Source organism: Neurospora tetrasperma (genome assembly GCF_000213175.1).
Source record: "Neurospora tetrasperma FGSC 2508 unplaced genomic scaffold NEUTE1scaffold_4, whole genome shotgun sequence".
Taxonomy (NCBI): Eukaryota; Fungi; Ascomycota; class Sordariomycetes; order Sordariales; family Sordariaceae; genus Neurospora; species Neurospora tetrasperma.
In genome coordinates this window covers 548,062-564,829 of record NW_009799102.1, presented here as the reverse complement: position 1 = coordinate 564,829, position 16,768 = coordinate 548,062, and the positions used below count along the sequence as shown (strand labels likewise).

The 16,768-nt window shown below is 43.4% G+C and overlaps 7 protein-coding genes across 7 annotated transcripts; 2 read left to right on the top strand and 5 right to left on the bottom strand.

Annotated features, from left to right (window-relative positions):
• Positions 1-26: 26 nt before the first annotated feature.
• Positions 27-343, bottom strand: NEUTE1DRAFT_138382 (uncharacterized protein; the record flags this gene model as incomplete). Its single annotated transcript, XM_009853513.1, has 2 exons — positions 27-36; positions 96-343. The coding sequence occupies 2 exons, from the start codon at positions 341-343 to the stop codon at positions 27-29; spliced, it is 258 nt and encodes an 85-aa protein (XP_009851815.1).
• Positions 344-1,117: 774 nt separating this feature from the next.
• On the bottom strand, positions 1,118-1,681 carry NEUTE1DRAFT_110749 (uncharacterized protein; the record flags this gene model as incomplete). The annotated part of the gene is made up of 2 exons (XM_009853512.1): positions 1,118-1,318; positions 1,367-1,681. The coding sequence occupies 2 exons, from the start codon at positions 1,679-1,681 to the stop codon at positions 1,118-1,120; spliced, it is 516 nt and encodes a 171-aa protein (XP_009851814.1).
• Positions 1,682-1,806: 125 nt separating this feature from the next.
• NEUTE1DRAFT_138380 (uncharacterized protein) lies at positions 1,807-2,822 on the top strand (the record flags this gene model as incomplete). The annotated part of the gene is made up of 4 exons (XM_009853511.1): positions 1,807-1,940; positions 2,088-2,155; positions 2,414-2,424; positions 2,595-2,822. The coding sequence occupies 4 exons, from the start codon at positions 1,807-1,809 to the stop codon at positions 2,820-2,822; spliced, it is 441 nt and encodes a 146-aa protein (XP_009851813.1).
• A 150-nt stretch (positions 2,823-2,972) lies between these two features.
• On the bottom strand, positions 2,973-5,474 carry NEUTE1DRAFT_146934 (uncharacterized protein; the record flags this gene model as incomplete). Its single annotated transcript, XM_009853510.1, has 5 exons — positions 2,973-3,785; positions 3,845-4,133; positions 4,214-4,650; positions 4,931-5,363; positions 5,432-5,474. 5 exons carry the CDS (start codon positions 5,472-5,474, stop codon positions 3,119-3,121), a joined length of 1,869 nt encoding a protein of 622 aa, XP_009851812.1.
• An 867-nt stretch (positions 5,475-6,341) lies between these two features.
• NEUTE1DRAFT_122784 (uncharacterized protein) lies at positions 6,342-8,772 on the bottom strand (the record flags this gene model as incomplete). Its single annotated transcript, XM_009853509.1, has 6 exons — positions 6,342-6,591; positions 6,631-7,019; positions 7,087-7,259; positions 7,290-7,977; positions 8,042-8,675; positions 8,711-8,772. 6 exons carry the CDS (start codon positions 8,770-8,772, stop codon positions 6,342-6,344), a joined length of 2,196 nt encoding a protein of 731 aa, XP_009851811.1.
• A 294-nt stretch (positions 8,773-9,066) lies between these two features.
• NEUTE1DRAFT_83233 (uncharacterized protein) lies at positions 9,067-10,551 on the top strand (the record flags this gene model as incomplete). The annotated part of the gene is made up of 2 exons (XM_009853508.1): positions 9,067-9,555; positions 9,625-10,551. 2 exons carry the CDS (start codon positions 9,067-9,069, stop codon positions 10,513-10,515), a joined length of 1,380 nt encoding a protein of 459 aa, XP_009851810.1.
• A 1,253-nt stretch (positions 10,552-11,804) lies between these two features.
• Positions 11,805-12,837, bottom strand: NEUTE1DRAFT_130230 (uncharacterized protein; the record flags this gene model as incomplete). Its single annotated transcript, XM_009853507.1, has 4 exons — positions 11,805-11,951; positions 12,008-12,277; positions 12,582-12,598; positions 12,801-12,837. The coding sequence occupies 4 exons, from the start codon at positions 12,835-12,837 to the stop codon at positions 11,805-11,807; spliced, it is 471 nt and encodes a 156-aa protein (XP_009851809.1).
• Between the last annotated feature and the right edge of the window lie 3,931 nt (positions 12,838-16,768).

Below are 16,768 nucleotides of genomic sequence, written 5' to 3'. Positions count from 1 at the left end.
ATGGAGGCGTTCCTCCAAGGTCACGGTTAGGCACTTCTTTGTTGAGAAAGTAGTGCGCGCGACGGGCGATGGGTTGAACATGTTCAAGGTAATACTTGTAGAGTTCCTCGGGGGCGAGGTTCGACAAGTCGAGATCTTCGGGCTCGTCGTCATCATCGTCTTGGCCGACTGTGTGAGAGGCGGCGCCCTGAAAATCAGGGCCGACGAAGTCGTTGGGATCGAGGGACTTGCGTCTGACCTCGGAGGGAGGAAGCTTGCCGGCTTTGGGAGCGTGCTTTCTCAGGACGTTGGGGTCGAAATGGACATGGCGCTGTTGCGCGGCTTCAGTATTATCGCGAGCCATCAGGGCGGCGGTTGTTTTCTTCTTGTTGATCGTTGACCTGGTCGTTGATCGGTTCAGTCTCCTCTTCGGAGTTCCTTCTTAAAAGGGAGGGGGGTCGATTGCGACACGCTGCGCGTCGAATCTTCTTTTGTCTTTCCCCAGTCGTCAATTCTAGTCGCTACGTCGCTGCGTCGTAGCCTTTGTTCAGGTGGGATATTTGATACCGTCCCCGGTAGAGAGATGAGTCGTAAATGGTGTGAAGGCACGTAACGGGCGAGGCAGGGCTGCAGCGTTGTTGACGTTCAACATAGAATTTACGACTAAAGAGTAAAACAAAAGGGAAGAGTTGTGTGAGCAGCTGGGCTGGAAGATATGCCTCCAGACCCGGGTGTTCAGACCACTCTCCTTATCTAATCTACAATCAATCAAATCGCTTGCATCCAGGCGGTCGTGCAGCGCACCAGGCATCGGCATGGGTCAGCGGGACTGGGCCATGACAATACTGAATTATATTATTATAAATATATTTTAAATAGTATAAGTAATTTATTTTTTAAGTACTTTAATTTAGAGGTAGCTAATACGGGTATTAATTTTATTTTTATAGGCTAAGAGGGTTTAGCGGATAGTATTATTCTTAGGTATAAAAACAAAATTAGAGGGGACTTTATAATAATTAGGGATATTAGTAGAAGCGAGACGGAGAAGTATTTATACTTCTCTATAAATAGTAAAAATATTTAAATTAGCGAAAGGGGAGTCCCTATTTAATCGAAGGAAGATACGGCCATTACTTTAGGGTACGGTAGCCTTACGGGTAAGGTTGGAGTAGGAGTTAGAAGCGGAGCGGGAAGTAGAGGTAGAATCCGTACCGCGGGCGGCAGTTTTAGCGAAGGCAATAGGCCCCTTTCCCTTTCTAATAGGGGAAGTAGAGATATTTTTGCCTACTAGAGCAGTAGGATCCGGGGTAGGCGAGGGAGGCGGAGTAGAACTTTTCTATAGGGCGGCGGTAATAGTCCGTACGAAGCGGTCCGCTTTACGTACGTAAGCGGGCGAGACGACGGAGAAGCGAGCGAATTTAATATTGAGGGTAGCGGTAAAGGAGCGGTAAATTTCCGCTTTAGCGAAAGCTTTAGAAATAACGGTCTCGGCGAAGGACGTAATAGGGCCGGGAGCAGTAAGGGAGGCGGTGGTATTATAAGCGTAACGGGCTTCCTCGTCCGCAATCCGGGCTCTCTTAGCCGACTGCGCCGTTGTAGAGGGCGGGGGTAGGACGAAAATAGAGTCCGGTAGAGGAGTAACCGGTATTATAGCCGGCGGCGGTGGTTTGGGGGCCCCAGAGGGCGAAGGCGTAGACATTTTGGAGTTGTAGATATTGGGATATCGACCGTAAAAACGGCGATTTGGGTGGTGTTAGGGATTTTGCGGGCAACCGAGCGTTAACACTAACACTTGGCGCCAAGAATTTTTGTTGTAGGAGGAAGATGGACTTAGAGGGAAGGTATGAACTCACAAACGACGTCTTCATCACTATAACCGCTGAGCAAAGGGGTCTGATCTTGCGTTTCTACGGTACCGGATACGGGTACTTACTCCGCGAACTGCGCGAAGACGTGCCGTAGGGGGTTGCCCTCTTATCTCTTCCAGTCTTTGGGAGCTCGAAGGAGACGGATAGATGCATAAGAATAGATAGAGAGAGACAGAAAAGAGGCTTTCGTGGCGTAATAAACCCTGGTCCTTGTCAGTGACTACAAACGAAGACCAGTTTGAGGCCAATCAGTCCTCCAAATCGAGAGCCTTCCCCGAGATGGTTACGGGTGATTGTCAAGGATGGTAAGTCGCCGGAGAAGGTGTCTTCCGAATGAAAAAGAAGGAGAGAGAAACCCAGATCACCCAAACAAGGCAGCAGGATGCTCGTCGTCAGATCCATATCCCAAATTGTGCCGAAGCCAATACAACTTATTCTTCATATCTCTCCCGACAGCGCAACCATCCAATATCTGCGAGCGTCCACATAACAACTACTGTAGATAATAGAAGTAGTACGGTAAAGATAATCGAAAGGGCTTTTTAGATGCTAATCTACTATAGTCGAAGCCGTCGTACTTCATCCAACATAGAGTGATGAAGAGAGTTTCTTTACGGATTGTATTCCAAGATAAAAGTTCAGGGCATCCCCCGATTTTCGGTTGCCTTATTCTCGCATTCACATCCTATCCTTGTATTATCAAACTTGGACATGCCAATTGTTAACTCTTCAACGCCCTCATAGGAACGGACATCACACCACTCCACGCACATTCGTTCTCCTCTTCCGACTTTTGGACCCGAATTCGAACAACAACAACAACAACAACAACAACAACAACAACAACAACAACAACAACAACAACAACAACAACAACAACAACAACAACAAAGCTCATCAACCCCACTCCATCCTTCCCTTTACAAGTCCTTATCATCCCATTGCATATCTGAAAGACTCATACGACGGTAAACAGGTGTCACCAAGGCCTCTACAGCCGTCAAACTGCCCTGGAAAATCCCACTCTTGTTGCTCAGCCCCCTCAATGCGCAAAACCTCTCGTACCATTCTCCCCGTGTCCATGGACTTTTCCCGAGCCTCACCCGATCGACCGCCTAGAATCCTGAATCCGCTTATCAACAGTCCTGTTGGCGCTGGCGACGAGAAGACGGATGGTCGTTCAGATCGCACGCCGGAGAACTAACAACGGCTCAGCACAAATACACCACCATCTCCTCATCTTTACTCCTATCAATGGCCAGCGGGCCTCAGGTATTCTCCCACTTTCCCACCCGACGACAGTAACAACGTCTTCGGCCCTCACTGAGTTCATACGACGGAGCATCCTCAGTCATCTGCACTTCAACGACCATCAACCCAACCTGCAGCGCTCGTCGCCCACCCCTAGTAAGGTGATCAAGCACCAACAAGCAACACACCTCCTCTTTCAGATAGAAATTCTCGTCGTCGTCCCACATCAGCGTCAAGTCAATAGGTGGCATGTCGTATAGCTGCTTGGTGTACATTTTCAGTGCCAGGATCCCACTTTCACTTCCAGCTTGCTGCCCGCCGGGAGAGGAAGTCTCGCTCAAAAGAATGACCCGGCACTTCCAAGCAGGTGGCTCAGCAGTGCTATGGAACCAGAAGTCCTTGGTTGCTTCCGTAGCTGCCCACGACCAAGAGGGGAGGCCCAATTTTGTACTGGGTTGCGACTCGGGGTAGGATTTTCTTGCTAACAGTTTCTCGTCCAGCTCGAGGCGATCTTGCCGGCGCTTTTCCTCGCTGTTGTCGGCTGTGGGATACCGGCCTGGGTTGAACATCTCGGTATTGAGAACGCTGGAATAGCCCCAGAGGAGGTCAAAAGGCCAAAGTTCCTTCCAGCTTCCCCCGAAGGTATATGTCCACCCCTTGGTTTCGGCTATGACGTTGACCATTCTTGCAAGCGCGATGAGTCGGTCGGATGTGTGTAGGTGAGTTCGGTGGCGGTGTAGTACGTGAGCAGAGTCGTCCAGCAGGCGGCGAGTTCGAGTAGATGCTGCGCGTCTTCCTTGTCATTGCTCACATCCACGCCAGCGTCTCCCAAGCTCGCAGGTAAAGAATCAACTTGTACCAAGTCCTTGTACACGGATTTAGCGTTGGCGGTCCAGATGGATTGAGAAGCTTCGGCATCCTTGCCCTTCAATGCAGTTTCAAACGGGCAACTTTCCGAGACCGCATGGAGTCGACATTCCCAGTAGAGCTCGTCGGCGCCGTAGTAAATGATGCGAGGCGAAAGCAACCGCTCTTGGACGATCCAGCCTCGTGACAGCAACGGGTTTTTCTGTTGAGCGCCCCATAGCATCTCGTCTACGCTGGGTTCGTACTTTCGCGGATGGCGTAAAACGAAGCTGCTCCGCAATCCGCGGGTTTGATGTCATTCTCCTTCTGGCTTTGGGCCCTGACATCCGGCATTTTGCCATCCGTAAAAGGTAAAGGAGACGTGATGATGGGCGCATACACTTCCAGAGGGCTACTCCGGACCGAGAAGCAAGTGTCGGCTGTGGCACCTTGGCCTCCCTCCATGCCCATCCCCGAAGCAAAGATGGTCAAGAGAGAGTTACCGTAGACGGCTGCCATGGTCTGGGCCTCCCGGTTCCAGTCCTCTGGTGAGTCCTGCATGATGCAGAGAGAGTCGATCCAGATGTATCGGTAGCCTAGTTGCTGGGTGATTTGCATGGCATCGAGGAATGTCTGAGTTAGACCGTCGGTTGGTATTCCTTCTTCGGATTTCTGCCAGTCCTCAATTTTCTTGGTTGTTAATCTTAAGAGATGACCCAGTCAAGGCCCATGAGTGACTGAGAGTCAGGTATGGGATCGTAGCTGGTGTTTGGGAAGTCGAGTTTGGGAGGAAAATGCGCGGTCGTAGAGGCTTCTTCTGTCCATTTTCGTCCAGACCTCCAACATCAACGAGCCTCGTCGGCAGTCTCTGGAAACTGGAACTGGAACCTTTGCATTCCGGATGGTTATCGAGGCATTCATTTAGCCAGTGTCGCACAAGACTATAGGCTTCAGCCGAGTCAGTCGAGCAAGGCAACACGAACATTGACCCATCTGGCAGTCTCTGGGGCAAAAGAGATTTCGGTCCTCCTCCGCTACCATCGGTCCGCTCGAGCTTGAATGTCATCAACGGGATCGTTTCTGGATCACCCTGAGGCTCTTCATCTTTGACAGGGTCCGGCAATGAGGCCCAACTATCATCCCACTCGGCGCAAGATGTAGCGGAAAATGAGACAACTGGAATATCCCCTCCATCACCTTCCAAGGCTGTCGATCGGCTGCATTCGATCATGACCCTGTGATCATCTCCAGCGCTCGCAATATTGTTCTCGAAACGGACTTGTGTGCACAAATGGCAACCGGCGCCAATTACTGAGTTTTCCAGCATCTCTTTTGTATTCTTGCTGTGGAAGAACTTCTCGCCTGTCCAGTCAGGCTCCTCGCCGGGTGGCCTCAGTTGCCAGAGTTTCTTGGATGCTGTGATAGCGCGGGCACAGCGTTTACATAAACGGTTTGGTCCATGTATTGGAACCGGCGAGGTAAACCATCGCCTTCGGATGGGGAGACTTGAAGAGGTATGCCGTCCATTGTGATGCTTCGTTGCCGAACGGTAGGTTGTTTCTTTTATCAATAGGATTCGACGTAGTGAGTTAGTAGTAAGGAACAGTGTGGAATTAGGCAGCAATAAGGATTTTTGCGCATCATCAGGAACTGGACCTCTCGGCCAAGTGGCCAATGGATGGCCAATCACACGCGACCCGTCGCGGAACCCATCATGGCATCATATCATCGAGGATGGCGGGCAATTGCGGCAAGGATCATGTCACGGTGGTGGCATGGTGTATTTTCTTGCAAGGAGATTTTTGCATTGAATGGAAATCCCATAGTTCATCGACAGCCGATAAGGGGGGAGATAAAGGAAGAAAAGAAGATTGGGGAATTGGAGGAGGAAGAGAGAGCCGGAGGGCAGCCAGGATGGAGGGCATTCCCGCCTGCATTGATAAGCGCGATAAGGATGATTAAGATAAGATGACACCAAGTGCCCAGAGAACACCGAAAACCATATCACCAAAAAAGAACACGAACATACAGCAGCCTACAGTATCCTCAATCGTTCGGGGATTAATCTTCGCTAGCAAACCTGAAACCACAGCAAGCTTGGTCGGCGACAGAGGGCGATACACAAAGAACTTGGCTTCGAGTGCATTCTTGTAGCGTTACCGGTTCCGCTCGATCCCTTCATCAATCCTGGCAATCATATTGCCGTACGAATCAGTCAAGCCGGGGGTGATTGCTCTGGACGATCTCGACAGCGTCCCAGAGCGATCAGGACTCGGTAGCCTCCATCCAACTCCACAACCCGCGTCTCACAGCTCGCCATCTGCCGGCAGCGGTAGAGCAGCCTCCTCTGCATCTCCAGCCCGAAATTTCGTAAGCCATAGATATGTATCTTCCCTACAAGTTGTCCCAAAGACTCCGCTCCAAAAGATCCTCGAGATTGCAGAGACGAACGCCCTGAAATGAACTCCACCCAGCCGGCTTCGCTGACTGAATACCCAGAACCGGACGTGGCCCCGGAGAGAAAGGACGTACCCGATCCATGCCTACCGTCACGCGGTTAAAGTCGAACGGATTCTCTACCTTGATGCCTGATCCTGGCACCAGGTCTATTTGTTCACCTTTGGGTATCCTCCCTAGCCACCAACTATGAACCGAAAGCGCCGGGCTGAATTCGATCACATACTAGTCGCTTTGGACGTCGACAATCCGAGCAGGAAGGTACAGTTCCGAGTTGTCGGTAACATGGTAATGGTATCGGAAGTCCGGGTACATGACGGGTGCCTCGACAGTGTCGCCGATATGGAAGCAACGATAAGGTCGCACGTCGTACCTTTGGATGTTTCTCCGCCATGGTCGCCACAGCCGCCGCATGCCCTTTCCGAGTTCCGTCAACTGCTCCTCAGGAAAGAAAAAGCCGTCACTCCCATATTCGTCATCCGATCCAGGATCGTCCTGGGTTTCTGTAGCGTCAATTGGGCCTTGCTCCAGTGCACTGTCCCAGTCGACAAACTCGATCTCATCGCCGTCCACTACCGTGACTCTCGAATCGTACCAAAGTCCGTCGTACTCGACCTGGTCAGATCACAAATTGCATCTCAGTAAATATACTGCACGATCTTTTGGTGGGAACAATACGTACCTGAACCTTTTCTCCAACTTTCGGTGGGTGGGAGAATGCCGTCGACGGCCCCAAAAGCGTGCATTCAAATCCCGGTATAATAGAACTTGAGGGGTTGTCGTCGTCGCGTAGCATCTTGCTGAAGGAATCCTTAACCGGCCTAGTAGAAAAGACAATAGCATTCGAACCCACACCTGCCGTAATAATATACTAGCCCCCGTAACATGCCTTGAACTCGGTGATTTGAAGGTCACCGCTCCAGCCATGATCACCTGATTCTAGCTCATATCGGATAGACAATGTAGCGCCGAGAGAAATGCCCCCGACCGGACGAACTTGCTTGGAGAGACTTTTACGCTCGATTTGACCGGTCTGAAGGTAACGTACGTAAATGTGAACGTCTTGGGTAGTATTGTTAAAGTAAGCGAAGAGGGCGTCGCTGCTTGAGTCCAGGACCTGTCGTTCGGTAACAATTCCTAGCTCCTCAGGTGTTGGAACGGCCACGATTTGCGCAGAGATCCAACCGACGTGATCAGAAGGGGACTCAATTGCTGCCGGCAAGGGAAGATCACCCGATGCCCTTTCACATTCGACAAGTGTCCCGTAGCCTGCGTTTTCGAGGGCCAGTCTTCTCAGCGTGTCAGACAAGGAGGAGTCTTGGAGAAGATTGAAATAGTCGTGAGGCTTGACATAACCCTTGTGTAGCGGATCGAGAGCAGACCGAAGAGCCGGGAGCCAGAAAGGCCGGATTGTAGAGAGACGACGCGTGCCCCCTTGATCGATCCAATAGTAAGATCCTTGCTGGCGAACGAGGTCGATGTCTCCAGGGTAAAAAACTCCGGTCGGTATTTTGTTGAGAACAAATAACGTATCTACCTCATATACGAAGCGTACCCAAAAGACGTATAACGTCTATCGAAAGAGCCTAATATCAGTTTAATACAGAGATATTGGAAGTAAGTTTAAGCTCTCTTACCTCGTAGCGAAGATTCGAGGCGTTGAGTTGTTCTTTTTGGAACCGATCCTTCCAAAACGATGCTGCTTCTGGGTTTTGCGCTTGATAATCTTGAACCACCGACGGGTCGGGAAACAAAGTAGCCTCCTGGAGTCGTCGCCGAAGATTTTCACATTCCTTCATGAGGCTTCCCACGATCCGGTCGATGTTGGCAAAGTTCGTGCTGACGTCCAGGTCGAGCAAGTTTTCATGGTTAGTCGGTTTTCGTACGACGGTGGATGATTCAACAATTTCCTTCCCACTCGTCCGTCCTTGTTGCACCTTGATGTGCTGGAGAAATACGATAGACACCGCGCTGTATGCCCGCTGGTGTTGTTCGGCCTTGCGTTGAATGTCCGCGAGAAGGTCGGGAATCTTGTTGAAAGCCCATATCCGCTTGAAAAACTTCTTCCCACCCGACTCGGTCTTGGTCGCAATTGACGCTCCAGCAAGTTCGATATCCAACGCCTTTGCGCATTCTTTACACGACTGTCCAATGCTTTCCAGGATATTCAGAATAATTATGAACTCTGACGCATTGGCCTGGATGATGTCCTCGTTCACAGGGTCCTTAAACACCTTCAACAAGAGAGATTGGTAGTCAGCAGCTGAAGCTCTTCAGCGGCTTAGTTGAGAGAGTCCAGTCGAGACTTGATTTCCATTCCAAGGTTGATGAGGATGGTCACCGTGGAAACGATATCCATGGCTGACATGGTGATTGCGTGCCAAAGACGGCTATTTTGGCCAGTGGGTGGGTTGGTTCTGTGCCGGGAAGAACTTTGTCTCGAGGCGGGGCTGACTGATTGACTCGTGAAGCTGGTGGGGTACACAAACCCAAGATTCTTACCCCCCTGTTCGGGCCGTTCAGTTTTTCCGGTCGCAAGCGGGGTCATCGCATCTTTGAAAAATAAGCCCATGCGTCATCTGGCATAGGGCTGCGAATTGACAGTTCTCTCCCAGGTCGCCCTTGCTTCTTCACGCCCATTCTCTCTCGACCCATTTCGAACATGAACAGCTGGCTGAAACAATCTGGAGCGGTAGGCCTGGACAGCCTGGAGCTTGCCGACTTCCCAGACACCGGGCGCGGCGTCAAAACACTACGGCCTTTCAAGGAAGGAGAAAAGATTCTCACCATTCCAGCAGGCATTCTCTGGACGGTCAAACATGCATACGCTGATCCCCTTCTTGGACCAGCCCTGCGCTCTGCGCAACCGCCCTTGTCTGTCGAAGACACCTTGGCTACGTACATTCTCTTTGTGAAATCTCGCGAGTCGGGATACGATGGCCAGCGAAGCCATATAGCAGCGTTGCCTACGAGCTACTCTTCAAGCATCCTCTTTGCGGAAGATGATTTGGAAGCTTGCGCTGGAACTTCCCTGTACACCATCACGAAGCAGCTGGAGCAATCAATCGAAGATGATCACAGGGCCTTAGTTGTGCGGTTGTTTGTACAGCATCCGGATCTTTTTCCACTGGACAAATTTACCGTGGAAGATGTAGGTCTACACGCGTGTAATAAGATGTTGCAAATCAACCGATAACGCTCATTCTTCCCTTGGTTTTAGTATAAGTGGGCTCTTTGCACCGTGTGGAGTCGTGCGATGGACTTCGTCCTGGCCGATGGGAATTCGATTCGACTTTTGGCGCCCTTCGCGGACATGTTGAACCACACGTCCGAGGTCAAGCAGTGTCATGTCTACGATCCCTCATCTGGAAACCTCTCTGTCCTTGCAGGAAAAGATTACGAAGCCGGAGATCAGGTATTTATCAACTACGGACCGGTCCCGAATAGTCGCCTTTTACGTCTCTATGGCTTTGTCATTCCCGGTAATCCCAACGACAGCTACGACCTCGTTCTTTCAACGCACCCTCAGGCGCCATTTTTCGAACAAAAGCAGAAGCTCTGGGTATCGGCTGGACTTGATTCGACCGCTACCATCCCCCTCACTCTCACCGATCCGCTACCGAAAAAGGTCCTTCGATATCTCCGTATTCAGCGATTGGACGCTTCGGGTCTCGCTGTCATAGCGCGCCAGCAAACCGATGCTACAGATGGGAAAATCAGTGATTCGAACGAAGTAGAAATCCTGCGGTTCCTGGTGGAATCCTTTAATTATCTTCTAGATGGTTTCGGAACGCCGCTGGAAAAGCTGGAACAACAACTTGCGGAAGGTGTCTATTCTCCGGGAGGGAACGCATGGGCTGCGGCGCACGTTAGCTTGGGCGAACAGCGGGTGTTGAGATTGGCGAGAAAGAGAGCGGAGGAGTTGCTATCGGCAGTGGAGAGCGGAAGTGGCAATGTGAGGAATCGATGCGCAAATTGCGGAAAGGGTTCTGCGCAGTTGAGTTTGTGCGGAAGGTGCAAAGCCGTTGCGTATTGTGGGCGGGCGTGCCAGGTCGCTCATTACAAACAGCACAAGGCAAGATGTCAAGCTACCGCTTCCAAGAGCGGTTGAGGTTCAGGGATGATAATAAAAGTAATGTATTATTCTCTCTTGGTTGTCTCCAGACGTTGGCCTATTACTGTAACCCAACTCCCTCTTCCTCCTCCCTAGGTGTCCCCACTTCATCTCTCATCACAGATTCCGCACCCCCAGCCTTCAGCCGAGCGCCGGAGCCCGACGCTACCATGGCCAATGCGACACCCAATACAAGACATATCGAGAATCTTGGCGCCCGAACGAGAACACACGAGCAAAGATCTCAACGCGATGCTTGATATTCAGTGATACAGTCTTCACCGGGTGGAGCGACCAAGCAAGGAGCAAGCATGCCCGGCCTTTTTACACCCGCTCTCCACATTGAAGAGGCCCCGGCCCCTGACAACAAATTTATGCGATGGATGGACATCCTCCCTAAAACGGCCATAGATGGCTCAGATCGTCCGTCGTCCGAGGCCGCTGCATACTGTAGGGAAGTGTCCGTCGGCGGTCCTATCTGGATAACTCACAATAAAGTCATCACTTGGGGGGTCGGTTATATATAGGTCCAGTATTCTTTATTCTTGTTTTTCATGATTCCAAGCCGGTTCGGCAAAGCATCGTAACTTTGAGGAAGGAACGTCTTGACTGCGGTGAGGATGCCATGGTTGATGATTAATAAATCGAGTTTATGAAAGTACCGGGAATTCCTCTCTCCTGCCATCTAGGATAAAAAAGGAAAAGAAACTAGAACACTATGTTTTCTTGGGGCGATGATGGAGCATGGGGCTTTCTGTATTATCACCTTGTCAGGCGTAGGATGGCTGGCGGCTCCTTCCTAACTATACGTCAATGGCCCAAAGGACATTTCTTTTTAGAGGCAGGGCATTATGGACCCAGAGACTTCAGGGCGCCAATCAATAAACTCGATTTGGGCGAGGGTCGTAGCTTTCTGTCACAGGGTCTACAGGGTTGGCAATAGTGTACCAGTAGCGGCCTGGTAGCTTGCACCACTTATGGGGCCGTGGCGCGGGTAGGGCTCAGCTTTTCAGCTTTTCCCGAATGTCACGAGCGACGTGGTCACGAGAGACAAAGCTGAAAACGTTGATTCCAGGTCTATAGTAGAATCACAAGATAAAGAAGAAAAAGAGGGAAACGTGCAAAGGCGCGCCTGGCGCCCAGGGTTTCAACCCAGGGCCCAGATGGCCGGTGCACGCAGCAAGACATCACGTGCACGTCCCGCCATGCCGGGACCCATCCGCCTATGCCGCAACACCGAACATCGTTCGTTATGCGGCGTTATGGTTTCCAATCCTCCTCTGATCTTAACCCTCCAAGGTCCGGTCGCCTTCCTCCATGTCGGAGTCAAGGTCGAGATCATCATCCTCCTCCTCGCTGCTTATCCGATCAAGTTCATTTTGCAACAATTCCATGAGCTTCTCTTGAGTGTTCTCGAGGACCTTTGCCACGATCTAGTGATAGTAAGTTTCCAGTTCCTCATCTAACTTTTTGCTGCTCGTTTGATTACCTTATCTCTAAGCAGATTCTTGGCCTTCACATAGTCGCAACAATGGTCGATCGCATAGTCTTTCACCGCTTTGGCCATTTGGGGGGAGAGTTCACAGCCGGGGTGGACGGGGATGGGAGGTGGGACGAGGATAGTTCCGTCCGGTCCGGTTATGGTGCGCGAGAATGTGCCCGCGATGCCCGTGACCGTGGTGATGGTGAGGCCTATGGCTCCTGTGCCCGTGGTCTCTATAACAATCTGAGATTGCTGGGCTGGCGCTTCAGGTGTAACCTTTTTTTTTGTTGTTGTTGTTGTTGTTGTTGTATTTTTAACGTCTACTTCCGCCTCCCGTAGGGCATGAGACGTGCCACATCGGTGAATCTAGCGTACAAAAATTGTCCACCATAACCATTAATCCGAGGGCAACCCAAGGCCTATTGCCAGTGGAAATCACGTGTTGCCTATAGCGTAAACGCGGCCCAACACTTCCAAATAACTTCTAACAGTAATGTCCAATAAGATCAAATATATATTACTATTTAAGGAGGTCGATCGGAACAAACTCCAGATGTTAACCTATATTCTTAATTCTTACTAGAGAGGAAAGAGAAGCTGAAAGTGTATAATTTCATTTATAAATACAATAAGTTGACTATTAGTAATATCTTTATTATATAGGATATATAGTATAGTATAATTATTTGAGGTTTAGTAACGTCTTATAGTAATATCTAATAAAATTAAATATATATTACTATTTAAGGAAATAAATCAAAATAATATTAAGATATTTACCTATATCCTTAACTCTTACTAAATAAGAAAGAGAAGGCGAAAGCGCATAATTTCATTTTCTTAGTAATATTCTCCTAACGGCAGACATACAGCATAGTATCAACTTTTTTTTTTTTTGTAATTTTCTATAGTAATATCTAATACGATTAGAAGCCTTCGTAATTTTAAAGGGATTAATTGAATTTAATAAATAAGAAATTAATAGTTAAGCGCTAGAGTAGTGCTAATTATAAAACCGATCGAAGGGATATTCTTTATAGCTTATAAAAACGGGTTAAAATAAGATAATAAATTTAAATCCGGAAGTATATAAAGGGTAAGAGTTAGGTAAAGTATACAATACAACTATATAATTTAGTAGTTTGGTTATAATTAATAATTAGTAATTTTATTCTAGTGGTAGAATAGTTTCCATTATTTAAATTAGGTAAAAGGAAAATAAATAATATTAAATATTTGCTTTGGATAATATAATAGAAGGGTAAATTATTCTAATATGAAATACTATAGAAATTATACTTACTAAGGAAAATATTATGTTGGGTCAGAGATAAGCGGTCTATAACGTTAATATTGTTTTTAGATTGAATATAAAATTGAAGTACCGAGCGGTCCTATTTTGAAATAGAGATAGGAATATAGCTTTCTCTATATTATTGTTTGAGATTTTAATTTTAAAATAATTTGTAATTATATTCCTATATTACTTAATCTAATTAGTTTTTATATTTTAATTTATATAATTAAAATACTTTACTAGAAGATTATTACTTTACTACTTGGGAATTCTTTAGGGATATTATATTTATAAATTGTAAATTATAAGTAGTATATCTCTTTAAGTAGTATAGTATATTTAATATTAATAATTATTATTATTAATTTATATATTATATTTGCGTTAGTACTAAAAAATATAAATAATTATTTTTTTTAATTAAAGGGGGAGGCTAAAATTTATATAGCGCTAATAGTTAGTTCTATAATTAGTTATTATATAGGTTTTGAAATATGAATATTAATTGTACTTATAATATATATAATATTGAAGAGTAAAAATTATTATTTCTTTATTATAAAGTAGGATTGTTTAAAAATAAAATAATAAATTAATTTAAGATATAGTGAAAAAGTATTTATATATAATTAATTTTATTCCCCTAAGCTATTCACTTTCAAATTTTGTATTATTCTTTCCAGAAAGGAATTTTATAAAACAATTTTCTAGCCTAATAGAAAATTTACTAAATGTATTTAAGAATTTAAATTGTAAAGGTTTACTACTTCCTACCTTATATTTTTATATATGTTTACTATATCTATTAGGTAATACGGAATTAGCCTACCCTAACTATTAAAAGTAAAGATATTCGCTCTTACTATATTTTTTATACTAAATCCTAGAAATAGAATACTTAACTAAAAATTCAATAGTTTAATATTTTAATTAAATAGAAGTATACGGATTGAAAAACGTTTAAAGGAAATAGATAGGGATTAAGAAAGGGATAAACGGTTTAAAGAAGTAAAAAATTAAATAAATAGAGTTATATAACTATTAGAGAAGATTTTGGAATCTATAAATATTCTAGCTTCTAACCTAAGGGGCTTTTCCGTTGATATAGTTGAAGTTTTTAAAATATTTAAGTAATAATTTATATAAATCCTTTAAATAATTGTAAATGGATTTCAATAAAGGCCTACCTCTATTATCTAAACGGTCCTTTAACTGAGTAGGAAAAGATAAAACGATTTATACATATTTACTAGAATAAGAAAATTAGTAATTTAAAGAGGAGAATTAGCGTTTATTATACGAGATTTTTATTCTAATGTATAAAAATAATAATAATTATAATTTTTTTAAATTAATATAACGATATAGTAGTAGAAATAATTACTATAATTATAAGCGCCTTTTAATAATATAGAGTGTCAATATCTATTATTTAAACGTCGAAAAGCGTTTTTAAAGATAATTCGAAAGAAATAGAAATTGGAATAAATTTAAGGGAAAAAGTCTAATACTATAATATAACAAACAAAGAATAATATTATATAGTAAAATAGTACCGAACGTAATTATTTAGCTATAGATTATTCAGCCCCTAAATATTATTCTTCAGCCTTAATAATAATATTTTAAACTCTAGTTTCTATATTCCGGAAAAAGAGTCGATTCTATCCTTATATATTAATAATGCTATACTTATATTTTACTACCCTCAAATTAGGAATTTAAGAACTCTAGTATTTTTATTAAATTTTGATTATTTATACTAGTTACTTTATAAATTTATTTACTCTTAAATATAATATTAATTATTTATTATATTGGGGATTCTATAAGAAATTTAATATATAGGTTATATATTACTCTTCAACTAAGCAAAATTAAATTAGTTAAATATATTTATAATTTTACTAAAACTAATTTATAAAAATCCATTCTCTCTTCTTTCTCTACTCAAATTAACGTTATTTCTAGCGCTATTTAATAAGTTCTTCAAGTATTAGATTGTATTAATAATAAATTTAATAAATTAAAAACTATATCCTTAATATCTTTAATATCCCTACTATTAATACTATACCTAAGTAATACTGTTAGTATTTATTTTATTTCAAATTTTAAAAAGATTGGATATTATACCCTTAAACTATTAATTAAAGACAACCTTAGATTTAATTTTATTACTAATTTTTATAAATTCGAAATAGATTCCTATTTCCGTAGGAAAGTCCATATATCTATTATGGATTTAGGTATTAATTAGAAAGATTTTACTAAATAAACTCTATTTTTACTAAATTATAATTAACTTGTAGTTTAATATAATTGGGATAATAATAGGTTTTTATAACTATACCTTTCTTATTTAAAAATAATAGTTTTTATTAATTTCGATTTTAACTTCAATTTACTTATAAATAATAAAACTAAGTAATTCCTTTAGAATATTATTAAATCTCTTCCTCGAAATACTATACCCTATTATATTAAGTTTTTTAATACTTTTAGAATACTATTTATATTACTTTTCCTATCCGGCGCACTTTTAATATTCGGCGACCTCCCTAAAATTAATAGGTTGTATATATATATAAGCGAGCGTAGTTTAGGGGCCGCTTTCTACTATAAAGATACTTAATTATACTTTTATAACCTTAATATTTTTAAATAGAAGTTCTAAATAATAATCGATCTAAATAATATTATTAAATTTAAAAGGATATTTACAACTAAATAGGCGTTTTATAAATATAATTAATTTGTATAATATATAAATATTATAATAAATCCGAAGAGGCTATTTAAAGAAAAATTAAATTCAATATTATTTATGCTAGCCCTAGCGGTTTAATTATAATACAATTATAATGATATTATATAATTATTAATTAAACCCTATCTTTCGCTATAGTAATTACTTTTATTTTACTTAATAAAGAAGTAATTTTATATAAATAGGTTATTTATTTAGAAGACGGGTTCTATAATCTATTAATTAGTAACTTCAAAAAGCTTTCCTATAAGCCCCTTATTAAGAAATAGAAATTCAACGCTACCCTTCTACTATATAGTAAAAAGTAGAATTTTGGTCAATTTTAATATATTAGTAATATTATTAGTAATAATAATATTGAAGGGAGGGATTATGAAGAAAATAAAGAATAGAATGAGGAGGAGGACTAGGAGTAGAATAAGGAGGAGATTGAAAAGTAGAGGGAAAAGTATAGCGAGAATTAGGGCAAATACTAGGATAAGTAAGTATATATACTATAAAATAATTATGTAGAGTAGAACGTGAAATTTAATACCGCTATAAGTATCGGTTATAATAATATTTAAATTAAAATTAATAGTAATACTAAGAATATTAATACTAATATTAATGTCGAATTAGGCTATTAATTCGTAAATTTAATAATAGATAAGAATACAATTCTATAATTTATATTAATTGTATACGTTTAGAATAGTAT